At 61.5% G+C, this 19,623-nt stretch overlaps 1 protein-coding gene across 1 annotated transcript in view; it reads right to left on the bottom strand.

The window, feature by feature from the left end:
- ESPN (espin) overlaps positions 1-19,623 on the bottom strand; it is a gene marked incomplete at its 5' end in the record, with an annotated part of 28,592 nt that overhangs the window by 2,234 nt on the left and 6,735 nt on the right. The window contains 10 exons of the mRNA XM_040471509.1: positions 1,737-2,000; positions 2,087-2,232; positions 3,412-3,438; positions 4,783-4,981; positions 5,072-5,233; positions 7,875-8,146; positions 9,046-9,247; positions 11,757-11,888; positions 12,038-12,220; positions 12,361-12,547. Of these exons, the coding sequence (XP_040327443.1) occupies positions 1,737-2,000; positions 2,087-2,232; positions 3,412-3,438; positions 4,783-4,981; positions 5,072-5,233; positions 7,875-8,146; positions 9,046-9,247; positions 11,757-11,888; positions 12,038-12,220; positions 12,361-12,547 (1,774 nt within the window). The remainder of the gene's footprint in view (positions 1-1,736; positions 2,001-2,086; positions 2,233-3,411; positions 3,439-4,782; positions 4,982-5,071; positions 5,234-7,874; positions 8,147-9,045; positions 9,248-11,756; positions 11,889-12,037; positions 12,221-12,360; positions 12,548-19,623) is intronic.

Here is a 19,623-nt window from a genome sequence, read left to right as displayed (position 1 = left end):
CTAAGGCGGGGAAGACAAGAGAGGGGAGGGAGGCGCGTCTCCCTCTGGCCCGGCTCCCGCAGCGGCCGCCGGGGGGCGCCCTTTGCATGTCCTGGGTGGTGTAATGGCTCCGCGGGGCTCTGTTGGCAGGGATGGGCCACGCCCGGCCGGCGGGTGATTACACTGGGGCGAGACTTCGGCCCAGGCCGCTACTCCGGGCGCTGGGCAGTGTCCACTTTGGTCGCTGGCGGGGTCGTTGGGCGCTGTTGCAGAGACTGAGCGGGCAGAGGGAGTCTCCACACCTGGCTTGGTTGCTCATTACACCACCGAAGGAACATGCAAAAGGCGTTGAAGCTGCGACGCCAGGCTGCCCTTTCCCACCCCATCTCAGGGCTGCTGTTTGGAGGCCACATCCCAGAGGGACCTCGCGCATACTGATGACCTCTTGTCAGCTGTCCCCGCAGCCCGAGCCCTCCCTGTGCACGCTGTCAGTGTTTTACTGCTGAACCAGCTTGAAGCCTCAGCTCTCACCCCTTGTCCCCGGCACCAGGGATGATAATCAATTTTATGAGCTAGGTGTGCCAGGAACTTCTGAGAGTTTCATTCATTCCTCACTTTAGTGCTGGGCTTCTGCAGCCTGGGCTGGGGGGGGGGGGCGTCCTCACATCCTCCCGGTTCATCTTGACCCACTACAATCAATCCGTTCCCTCACAGACACACAGGATGATGCTAATTCCCTCACTTAACCCCTCTCCCAGGCTCCCTACTGCTGCAGGAGAAAGTCCATTTTCTTCAAGGCCAGGACTTGGTGATCTGCCCCCACTGATCTCTCCAGCTCCGCCCCTGTACTGACAGGACAGTCACTGAGCCTGCTCTTTGCCCCACTCTGTTCCCAGCCCACCTCTTGCTCATCTTCCAAGTCCACCTTGGACTTCACTTCCTCCTTCATAACACTGGCCCCACCCCAAATAGGACGGTGGGTGCAGGGCAGCCCCAGGCCTCTGCATGCCCCTGCATGCCCCATCCCAGTGAGGGCAGTGTTGTTAACAGCCCCGTCCCTGGCTTCCCTGCTCACTCAGGCTCTCATGTTACCTTGTTTTGTATTCTTGGGGGCACTTATCTCTCTACTAAGATGCTGTGTTTGCTTGTTGGTTGACCCCCTCCCGCCCCACTCCCCAAAGCCACCTTTGAAAAGGCCTTGAGATATTCATCGCGAATCCCTAGAGGCTACAACAGCGCACAGAACACAGCACCCAGGAAACACGTGCTAAGCCGGTCAGTGGCAAACCACCCTGCCAGCCAAAGACGGTCAATCATCTGACAGATAAGAAAACTGAGGCTGGATGAGGCTCGGTCTCGAAGGCTGGAAAGTGGCGGTGCAGGAAAGGGCCCAGGCCAGTCTGACTGCAGCCCACTGCAGCCCAGACTGCAGTCTGACTGTTGGCCACGCAGAGGGCGGTCCCTGGACCAGCAGGTCAGTCTCACCAGGAGCTTCCCAGACACGCAGAGTCTCAGCCCCACCCACAGCTCCTGAATCAGATTCGGCATTTTTACAAGATCCCGGGCGACGTGAAGCACATTCGCGTTTGATGAGCTTTGCCCGTCTCACGGAAGGACAGTCCCCAGGGCAGGGGAGGTCCTCCAACCCTGCTTCCCGCCCCTCAAGGACAAAGGGAGCCGCCTGAGGTGGAAAGGCCCCCGCAGGCCGGCGGCGATGTGGGAGATGGGCCCGGGCGCAGAAGCCCCGCCCCACCCACCTTCCGTCTCTGCTCCTCCTCCTCCTGCATCTTCAGCTGCAGCTTCCGCACCATCACCTGGCGCTTCCACTCGGGGATGGGCCGGCCCTGCTCATCGTGCGTGGGGATGAGCGCCTCCACGTCGAGCTGCACGCCTGGCGCCGGGGTGGCGGGCGGCGCCGGCGCCACGCTGCCGTTGAGCAGTGGCTGGGGCCCCACGGCCGGCGGGGTGGGGCTGCGGGCCCGGGACAGCGCGGGCGACGCCTGCGGCAGCGGCGCTTCGGGCTGCGGGGAGAAGCGGCGAGGCTGAGTGACCGGCAGGCACGGGGGGGGGGGGGGGGGCGGGGCGGGGTACCTGTCGAGCCGCCTACCTGGGAGATCGGCTGCCCGCTGCCCGAGAACACCGTGGTCAGCCCCTTGCTCTGCGGCGTCGGCTTCAGACTCTTGCCGGCCTTGATCTCCGCCAGTAGCTCCGAGTTGTCACCCGTCGGGGACATCATGTTGAAAGACTTGGTGCCTGCACGGAGGCAGGAGAGGAGGTGCTGGCCAAGCCGGGAGGGGGGGGGTGGGGGGGTGCGAGGTCTGCATCCCCGCCGCCCCTAGCCTGCCCCTCTGCCTCCCCCTCCCCAAGTCGGGAGGGGCCGGGCCCCAGATGACAGCTCTCCAGTCCCAGGCCCTGGGGGCGGCTCTTGGGTACCCCAGAGGCGGGCTCCCCGCTGACAGCTCACAGAGCCCCACCATCTTCCCGGCCCTACTCACGGGGCATGGGGGCCCTGCCTGGAGGCCCCTGGGAGTTCATGCTGGCTTTTGGGCCGGCCCTGGGGACTCCAGCGAATGTCTCCACCCAGGACACTGACTGACCAGCTCTAAGACACTACCTGTCTAAGGCCAGCCACCCGACCTTTGTCCTGGGTTCCCTGGCTCTGCCAGCCAGGGTGGAGTCTCCCTCCAGCCCTCTCTGCATCAGCAAAGCTCAGTGACCCTTGGACTGAGTTGCCTGGGGCCTCCGTGGCTATATGGGTTCAGGACCCTGGATACCAGAACCAAGCCAGTCCCCTCCCCACCTCCCACACAGACAGACAGACAGACATGGACGCAGACACACTGGTTGCATGCCCGTCGTGTAGCAAAGCGCTGCTCAGCTCTGGGGGACCTAGGAAAGCGGAGCCTTTACTAAGGATACGGGGTGAAATCGCCCAGGAAGAAGGGCCAGGTGAAAAGCATGCAAATAGGCAGGTGCACAGAGTTTGCATTTTCTGACAAGGCCCACGGAGGCGGCTGGGGTTTGGGAAGGGCTGTCTTTAGAGACCCAGGGAGGGGTGAGAGCTGGGTGAGGGGAACAAAACAGGCCAACAGCTCTTGGGTTCCCCAGGTTGGGGATCCCTGAGCGAGCAGCAGGAGGGGTAAAAGGGAAGGCTGCCAGGCAGGCACTGGCAACAGGCTCATTTATTTGGGCAAAAACTGAAAGCCATGGGTAGAATTTGTGGGTATGTGTGTGGGTGTGGTGGAGGTAGGAAGGTAGCTGTGGGGCCAGTGGCCCCACCTGTAGTGTGGAGGACCCCTGGCCTGCCGGCCCCTGGCCCTGCCCCCGCCTTTTTTTTTTTTTAAAGCCCCAGATCCTTGGCCTTGCTTCCCCTGAGCGTGCCTTGTTCCCCGCCCCGCACCTCAGCCAGGAGCCCCGCACGCAGCTACTCACTCTTCCTGTGTCTCAGGACTCTCACTTCTAGGGATTGAGAGGAGAGAAGTGACAGCAAAGTTAGGACAAGGAGGAGGCCGGGGTGAGGCTAGGACAGTGGGGGGGGGTGGATAGAGAAGGGAGGGCAGGAAGAGGGGAGGGAGACATGCAGAGGAGGGGAGACAGGAGAGGAGGAATTTTCCAGCTCATCTGACCCTGGCTCAGGCTGCTCTGGGGCTCCACAAGGGTGGTCCACCCAGTTCCGGGCTTTACTGCTGTCCCTGAGGACTGGGTAGGGCTGCCACTGGCCCTGGTTCCCCCAGCAAGGGCCTCAAACTTGGCATTGGGTTGGGATAGGGCACCCAGCCCAGGCTCTGCTGAGAAGGGGTTTCTGGAGAAGCCCAAAGTCTATTTTTCTTCCGTTCCTAGCATCAGCCTTGCTCCAGAAAGAAAAAGCTAACCCCAGAGCTAGGGCCCTTTCTGGAGGCTCAGCTGGTGGTGGACAGGCTACGATGGGCCCTGGTCAGCAGGGGCTGAGGCTCCATAGGGATCTGAAGGGAACCCAGGCTGGCCCTACCCTGGACCCGGTTATACCCTTGCACTCCTAGTGAGGGACATGAAGCTTTGGATGTCACTAAACATGGTCCCTGCACTGAGTGGCTGGGTGAAGAAGGCAGGCGTGTGCGCGCGCGCGCGTGCACACACACGCACACACACACACACACACGCACACACACGAGGCACCACCTCCTGGGCCTTGCAGGAGCCCTGGCATGCGAGAGACTGCCCCACCTCACAGAAGAGAAGCCAGGAATCTTGTTCACCAGCCTAGACCTTAAAAGGATGCCCATGGGGGTCATCAGGAGGGAAAGGGCAGAGCATGATGGGTCACTGGCCTCGTCCCCATAGCCAGGTGGTAGCTGGCCTGGGGCCTCTGGGGTATCTGGCCAGGAAGAGCCCCTGAAGCATCTGAGAAAAGCTAGCTAGCTTGGAGGAACAAGAGATAGGGGTGAGGAGCAGAAGAGAAGCTCAGGATAGAGAAGGGGCAGGACGAAGGTTGGCCCCTGCCTCTTTGAATCCAGTTCTACTTAGAGCTGCCCAGTTAGCACCAGCCCATTAGAAACACCAGCCGCCAGAGCTGGGAGGCCTTCCCTGCTGCATGGGACGTGGGCCCAGAGAGGTCACTGAGGTGCGCTGAGATCACACTGAGGCAACCCAGAGCCTCCTCTTAGGGTTAGGTCCTCACTGGGGTAGGGGCTTGCCGCAGGAAGAACGAGTCGGAAAAGAGGGAGCACCGCGGGGGCAGCAGCAGCTGGGGAACGAGCGATGTCTAGGCTTCCCTCCCCTTCAGGGCTGGCACCGCCCCCCACCCCTCAACCCGCCCCTACTCACTGCCAGTGGACGAGGAGGAGCGACGCTGCCCGCAGCCAGGGCCAGCGCCCTCGAAGGGCAGGGGTGGAGCCGGCGGCGGCGAGCTATGGGCCTCCGGCAGGGGCGGCGGCGGCGGCGGGGGCGGCGGGGGCAGCTCCCTGGACGCCTTGGGGTCCGCGGCGCAGCCGTTATGCACGTGGTTCCCGGGGAGCAGCGCCGCCTGCGGGGGAGCGGAGGGGCTGGCGAGTGAGAAGCGGGCGGCCGGGCCGGGTCCCGGGCGGCCGGCGGGCGCGGGCTGGCAGGCACGCACCTCCTCGCTGTGCGCCATGCCCGGGCGTGTGGCCAGCGGCTCCCCGGGACAGCGGCCCAGCTGGCGGTAGTAGTCCCCCGTGCTGGGCTGCTTGCTGAAAGCGCGGGGCTTGCGGCTGGAGTCCTGCCTCCGCAGCCCGTTGTGGCCGTCGCGGGAGCTCAGCTGCGGGAAGAAGACAGCGGCGGAGGGGCTTCAGGCGCTGGTCCCCGGGGCCTCCCACGCCCCGCCCCCCCCAGCTCTTCACTTTCCCGGGGCTCATGGCCAGCGGCCGTCGAGGGGTGCAGGCAGCCGGGTTCCCAGGCCCTCCGGTCCTCCGAGCGGGGATGGGGCGAGGGTCCCGGGGAAGGGCAGGCTCGGTCGCCCCCCCCAGGGAGGGGTTCTGGGCGCAGGCCAAGGGCCACAAGGGCCCCCAGTGAGGCTAGAAGGGGCGGGACCAGGGGCGGGTTGACCCAGCCCAGTCGCCAGGGGGAGCCGGAGAAGGGGCAGCTCGCAGTTTAAGCCAGCGCGAAGGCCTCTGCCTCACCCCACGCCTGGCTACCCGGCCGTCCCGCGCGCCCCCAAGGCTCCGCCGAACCCTCTCTTTCAGGGACCCCGACCCCGAGGGAGCCCTCTCAGAGCCCTTGTCCTGTTAGGCTCCTGGTTGCCCAAGGCTCTAAGCCTCGCGGTCCCGGGGCTGCTCCTACCTGCGCCAGTGCCGGTGGCCCCCGCTGTGCACCTGGCGGCGGGGGCGGCATGGACCCGACACCTGCGCCACCTGATCCTTCCTCTCGGGTTACAGCCCAGCCCTTGCCCGCCCGCGCCCAAGAGCGCCTATGAGCTCTGTCGCCCTGACATCACCCAGGGCCAGCCAATCCCGCGCCGACCCACTCCCAGCAAGGGGAGATGCCACGGGGGCTCCACCTGCGTCGCCACGACCGGCCGCAGCGCCTCGCCTGCCCTGTAAGCCAGATGTGGCCCCGCCCCTGCTCCGCTCTCCCTCCGCTAGGTGTCGAGCACCCCAGCCCTCACCCCCCTCCTCCAACTTGTCCCCTCCATACCCCGTGGACGGACTGCGGGAGCCACCCGAGCAGTGGAGCCCCGGGTGTTTGGTACCCCCGGGTTCCGGGTCACGCCCCCGCCCTTCCCCTCCCGCATCTGGAAACCATCGACATCCGCGTAAGCGACACCGACACCCGCGCCTAAGCCTCGGGTTTCAGGGGCGGCAAGGCGGGCTCGGATGACAGCGCGGTGGCCCGCCCCATCGCGGCTGCCCCCTGCTAAGCCTAGCCCAGGGAAAAGGACAGGGGGCGGCGGGGCCAAAGGCCGAGTCCCTGTGCGGGGGCTGTCCCCGGATCCCCCCCCCCCCCGCCCCCCGCCCGTGCGTCCCCGCGGTGGCCCCGGACCTCCAAGCCCCACCCGAACCGGCTCTCGTTGCAGGAAACCCGACACCACAGGATTTGTTTTCTGGGCCAGCCCGCCCCTCGGCGCCCCCTGCAGCCCCAAGGCGCGGATGCCGCGACCCTGCTCCCGCTGCGGTCAAGCAACGGCCAGGCCCAGGGGGCGGAGGCGGGGGCGCCAGGCGCAGTGGACACACAAAGGGCCCTTTGTGGAGCTGCCTGTCGCCTGCGGCCCTGCACGCACACAGCGGGTAGGGGCACGGGACCTCAAGATCCTGGGGCTCAGGGGAGTGGAGGGGGCACAGGCTGTGCTTTGGCCACAGCCCGCACGACGGGCCAGGAAAGTCCGCCCGCCCTTGGCCCTCTGCAGTCCTCTCCTGGGCCCTCTCCACCTCACGGAGATGAAAGGGGAACCCGACTGACAGCCTGGCCGCAGATGGCATGAGGGGAGGGTGGAGTCGCTGTGGAAATTGCCCCTCCCCTCCCCCACCCAGTGGCCTTGTGACCTGGGACACCTGTGGGCAAATTGGTTACTCAGCTTGGCTCTGGAGTGGTTTGCCTTGGGCTTGAGGGAGAGAACTACAGGTCAGGGCTCCCACAGGACGCTCCGGAGCCTAGACCCCATACTCAGCCACCTGTGGCCTCAGGCTGCCCTCCATGTCCCAGACCAGCGGGCTCTGCCCTGTTGGCCAGCACCCCGGGGGCCCCCTGGGGGGCTCCCCGACTAGCATTCTCAGCCACCGAGACTAGCCCTCTGGCTCCAGAGCCTCAGCCAGGACCCCAGAGGCCCTGACATCCTGGGCGCCTCACACTCAATGTGCCCACACTGGACACAGCCCCCCTCCCCACAGGCTGGCTTCTCCCCAACACCTCGCATCTCAGGACTGCCCCTTCCATCAGCCTGGGCACTCAAGCCTCAGACTGGGTAGCCAACCTCAGCTTTACCCTCCCTCAGCCCCCACTGAGTGCAGAGTCCCTCTCTCCCTTCCTCCACCCTCCTCCTGGCCCTCACCTTCCCTGCCCCCTCATCTCCCACCTGGAAGACAGCCCCTTGGGAGCCATTCCCCACCTGAGCCTGGGGCTCTGGGCACAGGTAGGTCTGCGGAGGGGGCAGTCTCTGCCAATTCCGTGACCGCCCCACCACGCTGTGCAAGAGGTCGGGGAGGACCCAGCTCCCTGAAGAGGCCCGGCTGTCTGATTATATGTTCCTTCACCCATCACCAGTTCCCGAGAGGGTAGTGGCTTCGTCTGACTCATCTCCCTGTCCCCAGTGCCCAGCCCTGAGACCCCCACGGGGCTAGCCAGGAGTTTATACTCTTGAATAGGCCACTGGCCTGGGGCCCCCCCTGCCCTGTGTCCATGAGCCAGGCAGTCTCTTGGCCTCAGCCCAGCGCTGGGAGGCAAGCAGCTGGGAGAAGGTTCACTACCTCCTTCTTGAAGGCCTCCTTCTCCACATGGCGGAGTTTGCTCTTGGTCTGCACGTAGATGTCCGCGGCATGTGGCTCCACAGGGGGCTTGGGAGCCGGGTAGCCTGGTGGGGGTGGGGGCAGTCGGGTGCTTGGGGGTGGGGGCGGCGGAGGGAAGCTGGGTGGTGGTGGTGGTGGTGTGGTTCTCCCCATCTTGCCCTGGGGTCGGCCCAGCTCCGGGCTCAGCATGTCCATGTAGCTTTGTATGTCTGCAGCTCTGGAGCTGGCAAGGCCTGGGGAGGGAGGGAAGGCAGGGTGTGGGAGTTTGCAGAGTCCCCAAGACTGAGACCCCCTTCCACCCAGAAGCAACGCGCCAAGGGGTGAGGTGGGCTTAGGGATACGGCTTCTACGGCTCACTGGGAGCCCCAGCAGCGCAGGGCCCAACCGGAGGGTGAAGGCGTAGCTCCTGAGCTCAGACCTGACAGGGCCGGACGGCAGGAGTCCGCATGGCCATGCCCCAAACTGCAGGGCCGCCCCACCATCTCTGCGGCCACCACCTGGCAGCAGGAAGCAGGTATCACAGGTGGATGGCCACCTAGGCTCAGCGTGTGGTCAGCGCGTGAATACTCGCGTGCCCGCCTCTGCCTAACATTTGCACGCGTTGGTGTGTGCAGGTGTGCAAGCATCTGCGCATTTCTTTGTGTTTACAAATGTGTTTGCATCGGTCTGTGGACGTGGGGTGTGCGTGTGTTAACGTGCACACGTGCCCGGATATGGGGACGGAGGGTTGTGTGTCTGTGCTGTAGTGTAGGTGCGTGCGTGCATCTGCACGGTGTGTGTGTGCGCGTCCCTGTGTGCTGCGCAGACACGTGTGCCCTCTTGAGGGCGCACAGGTGTGTGTCACGTCTGGGGAACATCTGTGTGTGTGAGCGAGTGAGTCATCTGCAGGGGGCGCGTGGGGTTTGTCCCAGGGAGAGTACATGTGGGTGCACAGGTGTGCTTGCGAGCAGCACACACCAGGACAAGTGTCACCGGCCTCTTACCAGGACCAGCAGCCCTTCCTGGTGACCTGGGCAGCCTCCGGCGTCAGCGGTGGGCAGAGTGGGCCTGGGGCTGGCCCTCAGGGCCCGGTGGTCTGTCCCGGTCTGCGCCCCCTCCTCCCTCCTCCCTCCTCCCGGCCTGGCCCGCTCACCACGTGGGGGGCGCCGGCCCTTGATGCTGGAGTGGCTGGAGGAGCAGGAGTCGTAGTTGGAGAGGGTGCTGGTGGGTGAGCTGAGGTCAAAGTTCAGCGGCTGGACCGACACGGTGGTATCGGGTGAAGACATGCCCGAGTCGGGCTGTTTGGTCTCCAGCTCAGCAGATGGATCCCGCGACAGCACGCGGTGCTCCACACTCTGAACAGGAGGGAAGGCAATGAGGTCGACAACGAAGACTGGTGCGCTCGGGCCAGGGTCGTGCTCCTGCATGTCCTTGCTGTGTGGCCCGGGCCGAGCCGCTTCCCTTTCTGGGCTCCCACCCCATAATGAGAATGTCTGTCGGGTTCTTCCCAGGCTCAGATTCAAGCCCAGCCCCCTCGCAGCAGGACCCGGGGTTCTTGGGAAACTCCCACCCCAGCCCCTCTTTGCTCAAGGGGGTGGAGAGATGGCCGGAAGAGGGGGCCCTGGTCTGGACCCCAAGGGCAAGACTGCCATGGCACCAGCCAGAGGGGTGGGCTCCAGTGTATCTGCGGGGAGGGGCTCAGGAGCTGCAGCTGATGGGAACACCTGGGGCAGGTGGGTTAGGGGAGGAGGGTGGGGCCCCACAACTTGCAGGGAAGACTGATTCCCCATTACCCGGCCAGCAGCCCTGGTCTCTCCCTGCCCTACTGGGGCAAATCCCAATACCAGCCCAGCCTGTCTCCTGATGGGGCCCTTGGAGAAAGGGCCGGGCCTGGGGTGGCCCGGCTGAGTCTGGAGGGCAGCCGGGCTCAGGGCTCAGGCCACAGGCCTGCTGTCCCCACCACTGTCTATGCCCCGCCCATGGGCCTGACCCTCCCATGGGACGGGAGCGGGCTGGGGTGGGGGCTCGCTTACATTGCCCATGCTGGCCTTGCTGCTGGCAAGCCCGCTGGCTGGCTCCGTCTGCTGCCTCCTGCCCAGGCCTGCTCCTCCCTGCCCCACGCCCCCTCCCCTGCCTGAGAAGTGTCACAGGCCCCCTGGGAGCGGGAGGCAAGCCTCGCACCAGGTAACAGCTCAGCAGCCCTGCTCATTGGCCCTGTAATTAGGGGCTCTGTGGGAGTGTTTGCCTTTTCTGGGCCAGCATTCTGCGTGGCTTGGATCTGTCTCTGCTGCAGCTGGGCCTGTCTGGGTGAGGGGGCCGAGGGGCCCACAGCCCACCCAGTTCAGTGGGGCCGGGCCGGGCCCTGCTGCCTCTTCCATGAGCCAAGGGGAAGCATAGGGGCTGGGCTTCTGGTAGGGGGAAGATAAAAATGCTCTTTTCTTGGCCATCAGCAGTGGGCAGTGGGGGTGCCCAGTCCTGACCCCACGGATAGCAGAGGTTAAGGGCCCAGGCTCTGTAGCCCGGAACGCTGGCTTCAACTGTCACCTCTCCCACCTACTAGCCAAGTGACTTCGGGCAAGTCACTTATCCTTCCTGTCGGTGGGGATAACAGTATCTCCTGCCCCATTAAGGTAGGAGGAAGATTTTAACAGTTAGTGAAGGGCCAGGGTATGGTAGCCAGTACATGCTACACAATGTCAGCTGTTAGCATGAATTTACTGTGGAGGCTGAGATTATGCTAGAAAGTGCTGGCAGGCTCCGTGCCAGAGTGAGAATTCAAGGGATGGTGTTTATTGCTTATTTATTGCTCACTTAGAGACAGAAGGGCTGGGGCTTTGTGCCTCCTCCCACCCCACCCTCCAAACAGAATCGTACCCTCTCTCAGTGGGAAAGAGCCACCTGTGGTGCAGAAATGCCCCTCACAGCATCCACCCCTGTTTGTATACCCTGGTGACAGACCGTTACGCTCTCTGAGCGGCCCTTTTGGGGGGACATTCTTCCTTGGGTCCAGCTGCAGTTTCCGACCGCTGGGCCTAGCTGTGCTCTGGAGTACCCAGCACCAGGGTGCCCCTGTGTGCTTGCAGACAGGGCAGACGGTGCTGTGGGCAAAAGGCCATCCCACCTTCTCCCCTCCAGACCTCATTTCCTAGTCCCTCTTCTGGCCAGGCTGCCCCCTGGAGCTGAAAGGCACCTGGGAGGCCCACCCTCTGTCTTCCCTCCTGTCCCAAAGGCATTACACCAGATGAGGCAGTGCCCTGAACTTGGAACCAACCACACCTGAGCTCAAGTCCCAGTAGGTTACTTCCCAGCTGCACAACCATAATAAAATAATTTAAACAGAGTAACAGAAGTTTTGTTATGAAGCAGCCATGAAGTGAGCAAACATACACTGTCGTGGTCGAGAGCAGTGGCTCCAGGCCATGCCTCTCAGACTCTACCACTTAACAGCTGTGTGACCTTGGGTGAGATGGGGACATTAACACCACCCACCTTAGAGGTGGTGGAGAGTTAAATGAGCTACTACTTGTGGGCTGTGGGCAGGTGAATGGACTTGACCATTCCCATTGGTATGTAAGTGTCTTGCGATTTCTCCAAGCCTTCCTTCTTACCAGGAGGACGCTGGTCCTCTTCCCCTGGACCCTTTTCCTTCACCCTGTCCCTCCTCAATGGTCAGTGGTTCTGGGCTGGGAAGGGTAATGGTCTAGGACACTTCCTCATTGTGTGACCTCGGACAAGGGACAAGGGGCTTCATGTCTGCGAACCTCAGCTTCCTCCACGGTAAAGGGGTAACAACACCTACCTCTGGGGGCAGGGAGAGGCGGGGTGGGGGACGAGATTAAGCAGGGGGCAGCGCCAAGGTCGTACCAGGTTCTCCACGGTGCGCAGGTAGCGGGTGCAGTGGCTGTGGCCATTATAGTCCGAGAGGTCGGCCGCCGTGTATCCGTCACGGTCGCGGACGTCCAGCTCCGCGCCGTTCACTACCAGGATCTGGCAGCACTGCGGGGGTCGAGTACTGAGGACCCCGGTCGCCAGCCCGGACCCCCCGCCCCCCCTCACCGCCCCGCGCCGGGGCAGGGTTGTGCTGAGAGCTCGGCGCCAGCAGAGGGCGCCCGTCCCACCCCCGTCCGCTCCGGCCCCGTCCCCACCTCCAGCTCCCCGTTTTCAGCGGCGTCGTGCAGAGGGGTCCCGCCCCACAGGTCGGCCGTGATCTCGCCGCCGTGCAGCAGGAGCCAGCTGAGCACTTTGGCGTGGCCGCGGCTGGCCGCGAAGTGCATGGCCGTGGCGCCGTCATTGTCCTGCTCCGAGAGGCTCACGTCGGTGCAGCTCACCTGGGCGGGAGGGGGCGGGGGAAAGACGGGCGGGGGCTGGGCGCCGGGCCCCTCCAGGCCCCGCCCCCGTCGGTGCCGGCGGCTGGGCGTGCAGACCCCGCCCTTCCCCGGGCCCCGCCCCGCCCCGCCCCGGAGCTCACCAGCCACACGATGACCGGGCAGTGGCCCATCTGCGCCGCGGCATGCAGCGGGGTCATGCCGTCTTGGGCTCTCACGTGCGGGTCCGCGCCGCACTCCTGCACCAGGTACTGCGTCACCTCCAGGTGGCCCTCCTGGCACGCCAGGTACAGGGGCGTGGCACCGTTCTTGGTTTGCGCATTCACTCCCCTGTGGAGACACAGCACCCACCTCGGGCTCTCAGCGCCCACCTGCCTCCAGAGCTTCTTAACGCCCCTCGCCCTCTTTTGGGGAGCTCTGGAGGGCCGGGGGCGTGGGTTGGAGGAGGTTTAGTTACCGGGTCGCGCTGTACCTGACTCCCTCTGGACTCGGTCCTGTGCCAGCCTCCCTCAGGGGGGCCCCCTCTGGCCTGGCCACTCCCCTCCAGCAGCCTCCCTGCTTCCGTGTACATCTGACCGAGTTAGTCCCTGTCCTCAGTAAATAGCTCAACCTCTTCACCAAGGTCTACAAGGATGTGGTGAGCTGGCCTCTTCTTACCTTTTCAGCCACACTGAACCACTGTCACCGTGAGCCCCCAAGTCCCCAAACCTTCGGTCTTACCTTTATGCCTTTGATCAGGTCCCTCTCTATCTGGAATGCACTTCCTTCCTCCTCCCTAGGACTCAGTCCAGATCCCTCCTCAGTGAGGCCTGCCCTGATTTCCCCAGGCAGAGCCTGCCTTTCCTACCTCTGTGCCCTGTACGGCCCTGGGCTCACTCCACGGGCTGCCTATCATGCTTGATTGAACGTAACTGATTTTGGCCTCTGCCTCCCCTGGAAGACTTAATTCCCAGAGGGCAGAGTAGTAGGGTTGCCAGGTAAAACACAAGATGCCCTGTTAATTCTGAGTTGCGAAACAAGAAATCATCTTCTAGCATAAGTATGTCCCAAACAAAGCATGGGGCATACTTATACTAACACATTATTTGCCATGTATCTAAAGTTAAACTGGATATCCTGTTGTTAATCTGGCAACTGTACAGGAGGCCACCATTCACCAAGCACCTCTGGTGTGCTATATATTGGTGGGCGGGCTGGACTTCAAGCTGTATGACAAAGCTGTCATCATCAAGACAGTATGGGACCGGCACAAGAACAGACACGCAGATCAATGGAACAGAATAGAGAACCCAGAAATGGACCCACAGACGTATGGCCAACTAATCTTTGACAAAGGAGGAAAGACTATTCAATGGAATAAAGAGTCTCTTCAGCAAGGAAGAGGGAGAGCCTGACAGCTACATGCAGAAGAATGAACCTGGACCACCTTCTTACACCATACACAAAAATAAACTCAAAATGGATGAAGGACCTAAATGTACGACAGGAAGCCATCAAAATCCTCGAGGAGACAGCAGGTCAACCTCTTTGACCTTGGCCGCAGCAACTTCTTACTCAACACGATATTGGTGGGCAGGTTCTCATCGAATGCCCCAGCTTAGGTCCTATTGTCATTCCCGTTTTGCAGAGGGGCAATTGAGGCTCAGGGGCTTTGACTTGCCAAAGGTCACATAACTGGTAAATGGCATTGGAGCGTATGTTTGTGATGCAGAGCCTGGTGCATGCAGTAGGTACACGGGGAGTGAAGAGGCCGCTCCCTGTGCTCACTCCTGGGCTTCCCTGAGGCTCAGCTTGCGGGTGTCATTGCTCCTCGTGCCCTTTCCCCCAGCTGCTGAAGAAGAGTCCTAACCGGGGAACTGGGAGTCAACCCCATGAGGTGGAGTGCTGCTGGGAAACAGGGAAGCTGGAGTCGGGGTGTGGACAGCCCAGAGCACAGTTACCACAGTTGGGCACTAGGTGGAGCCACAACCCAGGACCAGACACAGGAGCTGTGTGCCCACCGCCCTCCCCAGCAAGTCTCAGAAGCTCCCTAGGGGCTGAGCCCCCCTGTGCTGGGTCAGCCCTCTGGGCCCCAGGAAGTGCAGTTCTTACCTGACTTCACATCTTCCCGCCCATCTGCCTCCCCAATCTATCTGCTGGCGACATCAGTCACACACTCCGCCAGTGTCTGTCCACGCCCTCCCTCCCTCATCCAAGTGCTCGCCCAGCTGTCCGTCAACATGGGCAGCAGGCCACCCAGTCCTCTTCTCTCTGCCCTCTCACCCACCCTGTCATGACATGACTGGGTCCCTTTCCCAGCTGACTTCTCCCTGTCCCTAAAACCCTGGTCCCTGTCCACTTCCCGGACCCCTGACCCCAGGCCACCTGCAGCCCCACACTGGGCGCCTCCCTGCTCTCTCCTCACTCCTGACACGGGCACCTCCTCCCTAGACACAGAGCTGCCATTTTCTAGGGCTGATGCGGAGTGTGGCACTTCACACATTTGGGGTGGGACAGAGACCATGCCTGGCTGCCCTCCGTGACCCAACCCGTGCCAGGGCAACGGTGCTCACGAGCCGACAGGGCACACGGTGACAGAGACTCACCCACACCCCTCTCCCCAGGAACAGTCTGGCTTGCGGCCACCAGCCTCCACGCCCCAGTGCCATCGTCACCCCCCACACATGCATTCACATACTGATGTGACAGTAACAGCCTGTTTAATATTTCATGACCGACACTCAGTGGCCTGAATTATTCACCCCGTAACCAAGGCACAGTGAGTGCTGGGGTCCTGGGGACCAGAGGCTGAGGGGGCCACCACCCAGGACCCACTGAGGCCTCTCTGGGGAGGTCTGAGGCAATGGCGACACCATGGGGCGCCAGATACACCAGGAGCCCTGCCCTCCCAGCACCCCCTGCTTGGCAGGTGTCCACCATCCAGGGGTGGCCAGCCAGCCTGGGAAGGTCTGAGAAGGTCTGAGAAGCTGGCACAGGGCAGGACCTGAGCAGGAGGGGGCAGTCCTGCGCACAACCTCCTGCCAGGCCAGTGGCTGACACTCCCCGCTGGAGTCCCTGGGCCAGAGTAAACACTCAATAAACGTTCCTGCCTACCAGCCTTCCAATTAGCATTTCAGCCTCTCCCGTCCTGGAGCCACAGCCTCCAGCCCAGGAGGCCCCAGCACAATGAGGCAGATATGCTGATGGGCGAGGGTGAGGACGAGGGCGGGGAAAGGGGGTCCCTGGCCTTGTCACCTTCTACTTTGGCCTGGAGGCAAGAAGGGCGGGGGCACCCTCATGCTCACTGGGGGAAGTCAGAAAAATATGGAGGAGCACAAGGAGCAAACTTAATTAATTTCAGTGGAATATATCATAGTAGCGACGATAATCGGTACCAGTGAAAGCAGGTCTGTTTCAGGCACCGTGATGAGCACAGAGCTTTCTCACCACGTCCTCTCAGCGACGGATGGGGGAGGTGCTGGCTTTGTTCCCATTTTCCAGATACTGCGCAAAGAAGCCTAGGACCGCTCGATGAGAGACAGGCAGAGAAAGACCTGGGCACAAGAGGGACTTAGGGGGACGCCTGGGTGGCTCAGTCGATTAAGCGTGTGACTTCGGCCCCCCCGTCAGGCACGGAGCCTGATTGGGATTCTCTCTCTCCCCCTCTCTCTGCCCCTCCCCCACTCACACTGTCTCTTTTTCAAAATAAATAAATAAACTTTAAAAAATAAAAAAAAAAAAAAAAGAGGAACTGGGGTATGAACCCCCCCAAGCTGTGTCAGCGTCTTGCCTCTTGTCTCTTTGATCTCAAAGCTGTCTGCAGAGGGGCAGTAATCGCCCAGGAAACATGCTTGGAGACCCCTCAGCACAGGCCTGTCACCTGGCATGAGCCTGAAACCGTTGTTATATTTTGGGATCCCTCCTCCCTGTACCTCTGTGGGGACACGGCTGGGCTGGGGTGTCCGGGCTCAGCCCAGCACAGGTCAGGCCAGGCATTGTTTCTGTTGTGGAGGGTCACCCAGAGGACAGGGCTAGGGTCTTGCGGGGGTACTTCTGGCCTCAGGATCCCACCTGCTCTAACCCATCGGGTTCTAGCCAAAGTGACACGAAGGGTAACCATTCCAGTCCCGGCCCCTGCCCTTGGCCCTGGCCTCCAGCCACCACCCTGACTCTGTAGCTCACTGGGTAGGACCCTAGTGGGTTATTAAGCTCCTGAGCCTCAGTTTCCAAATACGGCAAATGGGCATCATAATTGTCCGGCATCTCCTTGCCTCTTATGAGGGAATGGAAGAGGAAGATTTGGAAGGTTGCACATTTCCTTGGAGGGAAGGCGGCTCTTTGCCTCCTGGTGTGGCAGCCGTATCCTGACCAGCCAACCCCCTCCCCCACCCACTGGGTCTCAACTGTCACTCCCTGTGACCAACCCCAGGGGTTTCCCCATGCTCCTCTGACTTGGCCATTCCCTAGCACGTGCCCCTCCTCCCTCTCCGGAACACCTGCTCCTCCTGGCTTCCTGTACCAGCAGCCGACTCTCACGCCAAGCCTCCTAAGTCTTCTTTGCTGGGCCCTGGCCTTCACCTGACCTCCAAATGTGGGGATACCCCAAGGCCTCCTTTATGAACACAGTCTCCCCACCGGTAAGGTCATCCACTTCCCAGGGTCAAAGGCCACCTGCACCCCCATGCTGCTCCTCTCTCTAGCTTGGACCTGGAGTCTCTATCTGGCCTTCACCTCCGCCCACCGGTCCTTGTGTGCATTGCCCAGGCCTCTGGAACTTTACGTGCCTAGAGCAGATCTCTTGCCTTTCTCCCTCAAACCCTCCCCGACCTGCCAACCCCATTTTGGCAAAGGACACCACACTACCCTCCCTTGAGCCCAAGCTCTAGGAGTCTTTGGAGACCCCCAACCCTTGACCTCTTTATACGCCTGAAACTCCCTAGCAACAATCACACGAACCATATTTTTCTCTCTCTTTGGAAAAAAGAGGACACGAGTGAACTGCGACAACACAGAAAACGTGGAATGCTTGCTGGAAATCTCCGACCAGGACCGGTGCCGGCTTGCTGTTGCCACTGCTGTGGGCAGCAAGGAGCGACCCGCCCACAGAACCAGATTCAGGTCAAGGAACAGCATTTCTGGTGGCCAACAATTTCTGCTCCAAGGGAGGTCGGGAAGGAGCTGATCCTATGAGGATCAGGGGTAAGGCCGCCTTGGATAAAATCATGGATCCTTTGGTGGCCCTATGTCTCTTAGCCTCCACTCACGCCTCCTGGCTCATTTGAAAAGATCCCAAATTAGGCTTGATGCAGGTAAGAAATGCAGTGATGGTTTCAGGGAGGTCCTAGGACAGCTTTACACCCAATCCATCCGGGCTGAATACCCTTCCCTGCAACTCCCCCAGCCTCCCAGGCCTTCCTTCTGGTCCTCAGCAAAGCCAAACTTGATCCCACCTCAACCCCTGCCTCTGCTGGTTCTTCTCCCTGTGATGCTGCCATGCCAGGTTTCTGCAGGCCGGCCCTTCTTTTTATCCAGGTCTCCGATGAGCTCTCACCTGCTCTAGGAGGACTTCCTTGACTCCCTCAATTAAAAAAAAATTTTTTTTTTCAACGTTTATTTATTTTTGGGACAGAGAGAGACAGAGCATGAACGGGGGAGGAGCAGAGAGAGAGGGAGACACAGAATCGGAAACAGGCTCCAGGCTCTGAGCCATCAGCCCAGAGCCTGACGCGGGGCTCGAACTCCCGGACCGCGAGATCGTGACCTGGCTGAAGTCGGATGCTTAACCGACTGCGCCACCCAGGCGCCCTTGACTCCCTCAATTTATTTCTTGTGTGTGTGTGTGTGTGTGTGTGTGTGTGTGTGTGTGTTGAGATTTTTGTCTTTAAGTAATCTCTATTCCCAACGTGGGGGCTCAAACTCACAACCGAGATCGAGAATCACACACTCCACCGACTGAACCAGCCAGGTGCCCCTTGACCCCTGAATTTAAAGAAAACCCCATTGGTTTCTACCAAACTACCCTGTTTTGCTTCATGGCACTGGTCACTGGAGACGTCTTGTGTGCCTATTTGGTTCACTCCAGGGACACATGTCACCAGGCTGCCACATGCCAGGATGGGGCAGCGCCACGCAAAGAGCAGACCCCTGCCGTCAGAGTTTGGTTCCTCTGCAGCTCCCAGATGGCAAGCCAACACACATGCAAATAAATTTCTGTGAATGAGGCACGTGCTGTCCACCTGTCCCCTTGTTTGCCCTGGAGCCTCCCGGAAAGTCGGCTCCAAGAAGCTGCGAGGGCTCATGACACCCCAAGCTCTGACGGTGTGCCTAGTTGCTCGTTGTTGAGTAACTGTGGGGGTGAGTGAGACGGGCAGTCAGACGGGGAGCTCTGTGATGTCCCCTCGCACAGGGCCTCAGCTGGTCTGTTTGCCAGGTGGGCCCAGGGAGGCCCAGCTCGGGGTGCCATCTGAGGTCACTCAGTGAGCTGCACGCGGGGCCGGACAAGCCCCAGGGCTCCCGGCCTCCTCATGCTTTCGACCAATGTTTAGTGCGCATCAGGCACTGGGCCTCCAGGATGGGGAAGACAAGGTCCGCTCTCCCTGGCTAGGGAGCTGCGGCAAGAGGATGCCCCAAGATGCACAGAATGTAATGTCAGGTGGTTACGAGGGTGCGAGGGAAAATAAAGCAGGCGAGGAATGTGCTGCTGGTCAAGTGACAACCTAAAGGAGGCCGTGGGCAGGCCTTGTGGAGGAGTGGGGGTGGAGGAGAGACTCCAAGTTAGGGAGAGGGTTCCAGGCGGCAGGAACAGACGGTGCAAGGCTGGAGCATACCAGCCTGGTGGAGGAACAGCAAGGAGTCCAGGGAGGTGGAACGGGGTGTGGAGGGGGGAGCGGCTGGCGGTGGGGCGTGCGGGCTGGGCCAGGGTGAGGAGGGCCCCTGGGCCGTTGTGGGGAAATGGCCTTCTCTATCAGTGATCGGGGAGACTGTGGCCAGTCCGGGCATCTGACTTGCATTCCCAAAGGCAGAAGAGCTGGACAGCAAGAGGGCCAGGGTGGGGAGACCTGAGAGATTAGGGACTGGACCAGGAGTGGGAGACAGACCTGGAAAGGGGATGTGGTTTGATCAAGGCCATACAGGGAACCGGGGAACTGGTGGGGCCTCGGCTGCTCAATTAGCCTCTCATGACTAACGCCACGTCTGATTCTGCCAACACTGTGTAGCAGGGACATTTGTTTAATTCACTGATGTATCCCTGGCACGTTAAAATATTACCTCGCACGGGGGCCCTGGGTGGCTCAGTCGGTTGAGCATCCAACTCTTGATTTAGGCTTAGGTCATGACCTCATGGTTCGTGGGATCGAGCCCTGTGTTGGGCTCCATGCTGAACATGGACTTTGCTTAGGATCCTCTGTCTCTCTCTCTCTCTCTCT

This window comes from Herpailurus yagouaroundi, unplaced genomic scaffold (assembly GCF_014898765.1).
Source record: "Herpailurus yagouaroundi ecotype Mexico unplaced genomic scaffold, PumYag 77, whole genome shotgun sequence".
In the NCBI taxonomy this organism is placed as follows: Eukaryota; Metazoa; Chordata; class Mammalia; order Carnivora; family Felidae; genus Herpailurus; species Herpailurus yagouaroundi.
This window is presented reverse-complemented; position numbering and strand designations above follow the sequence as displayed.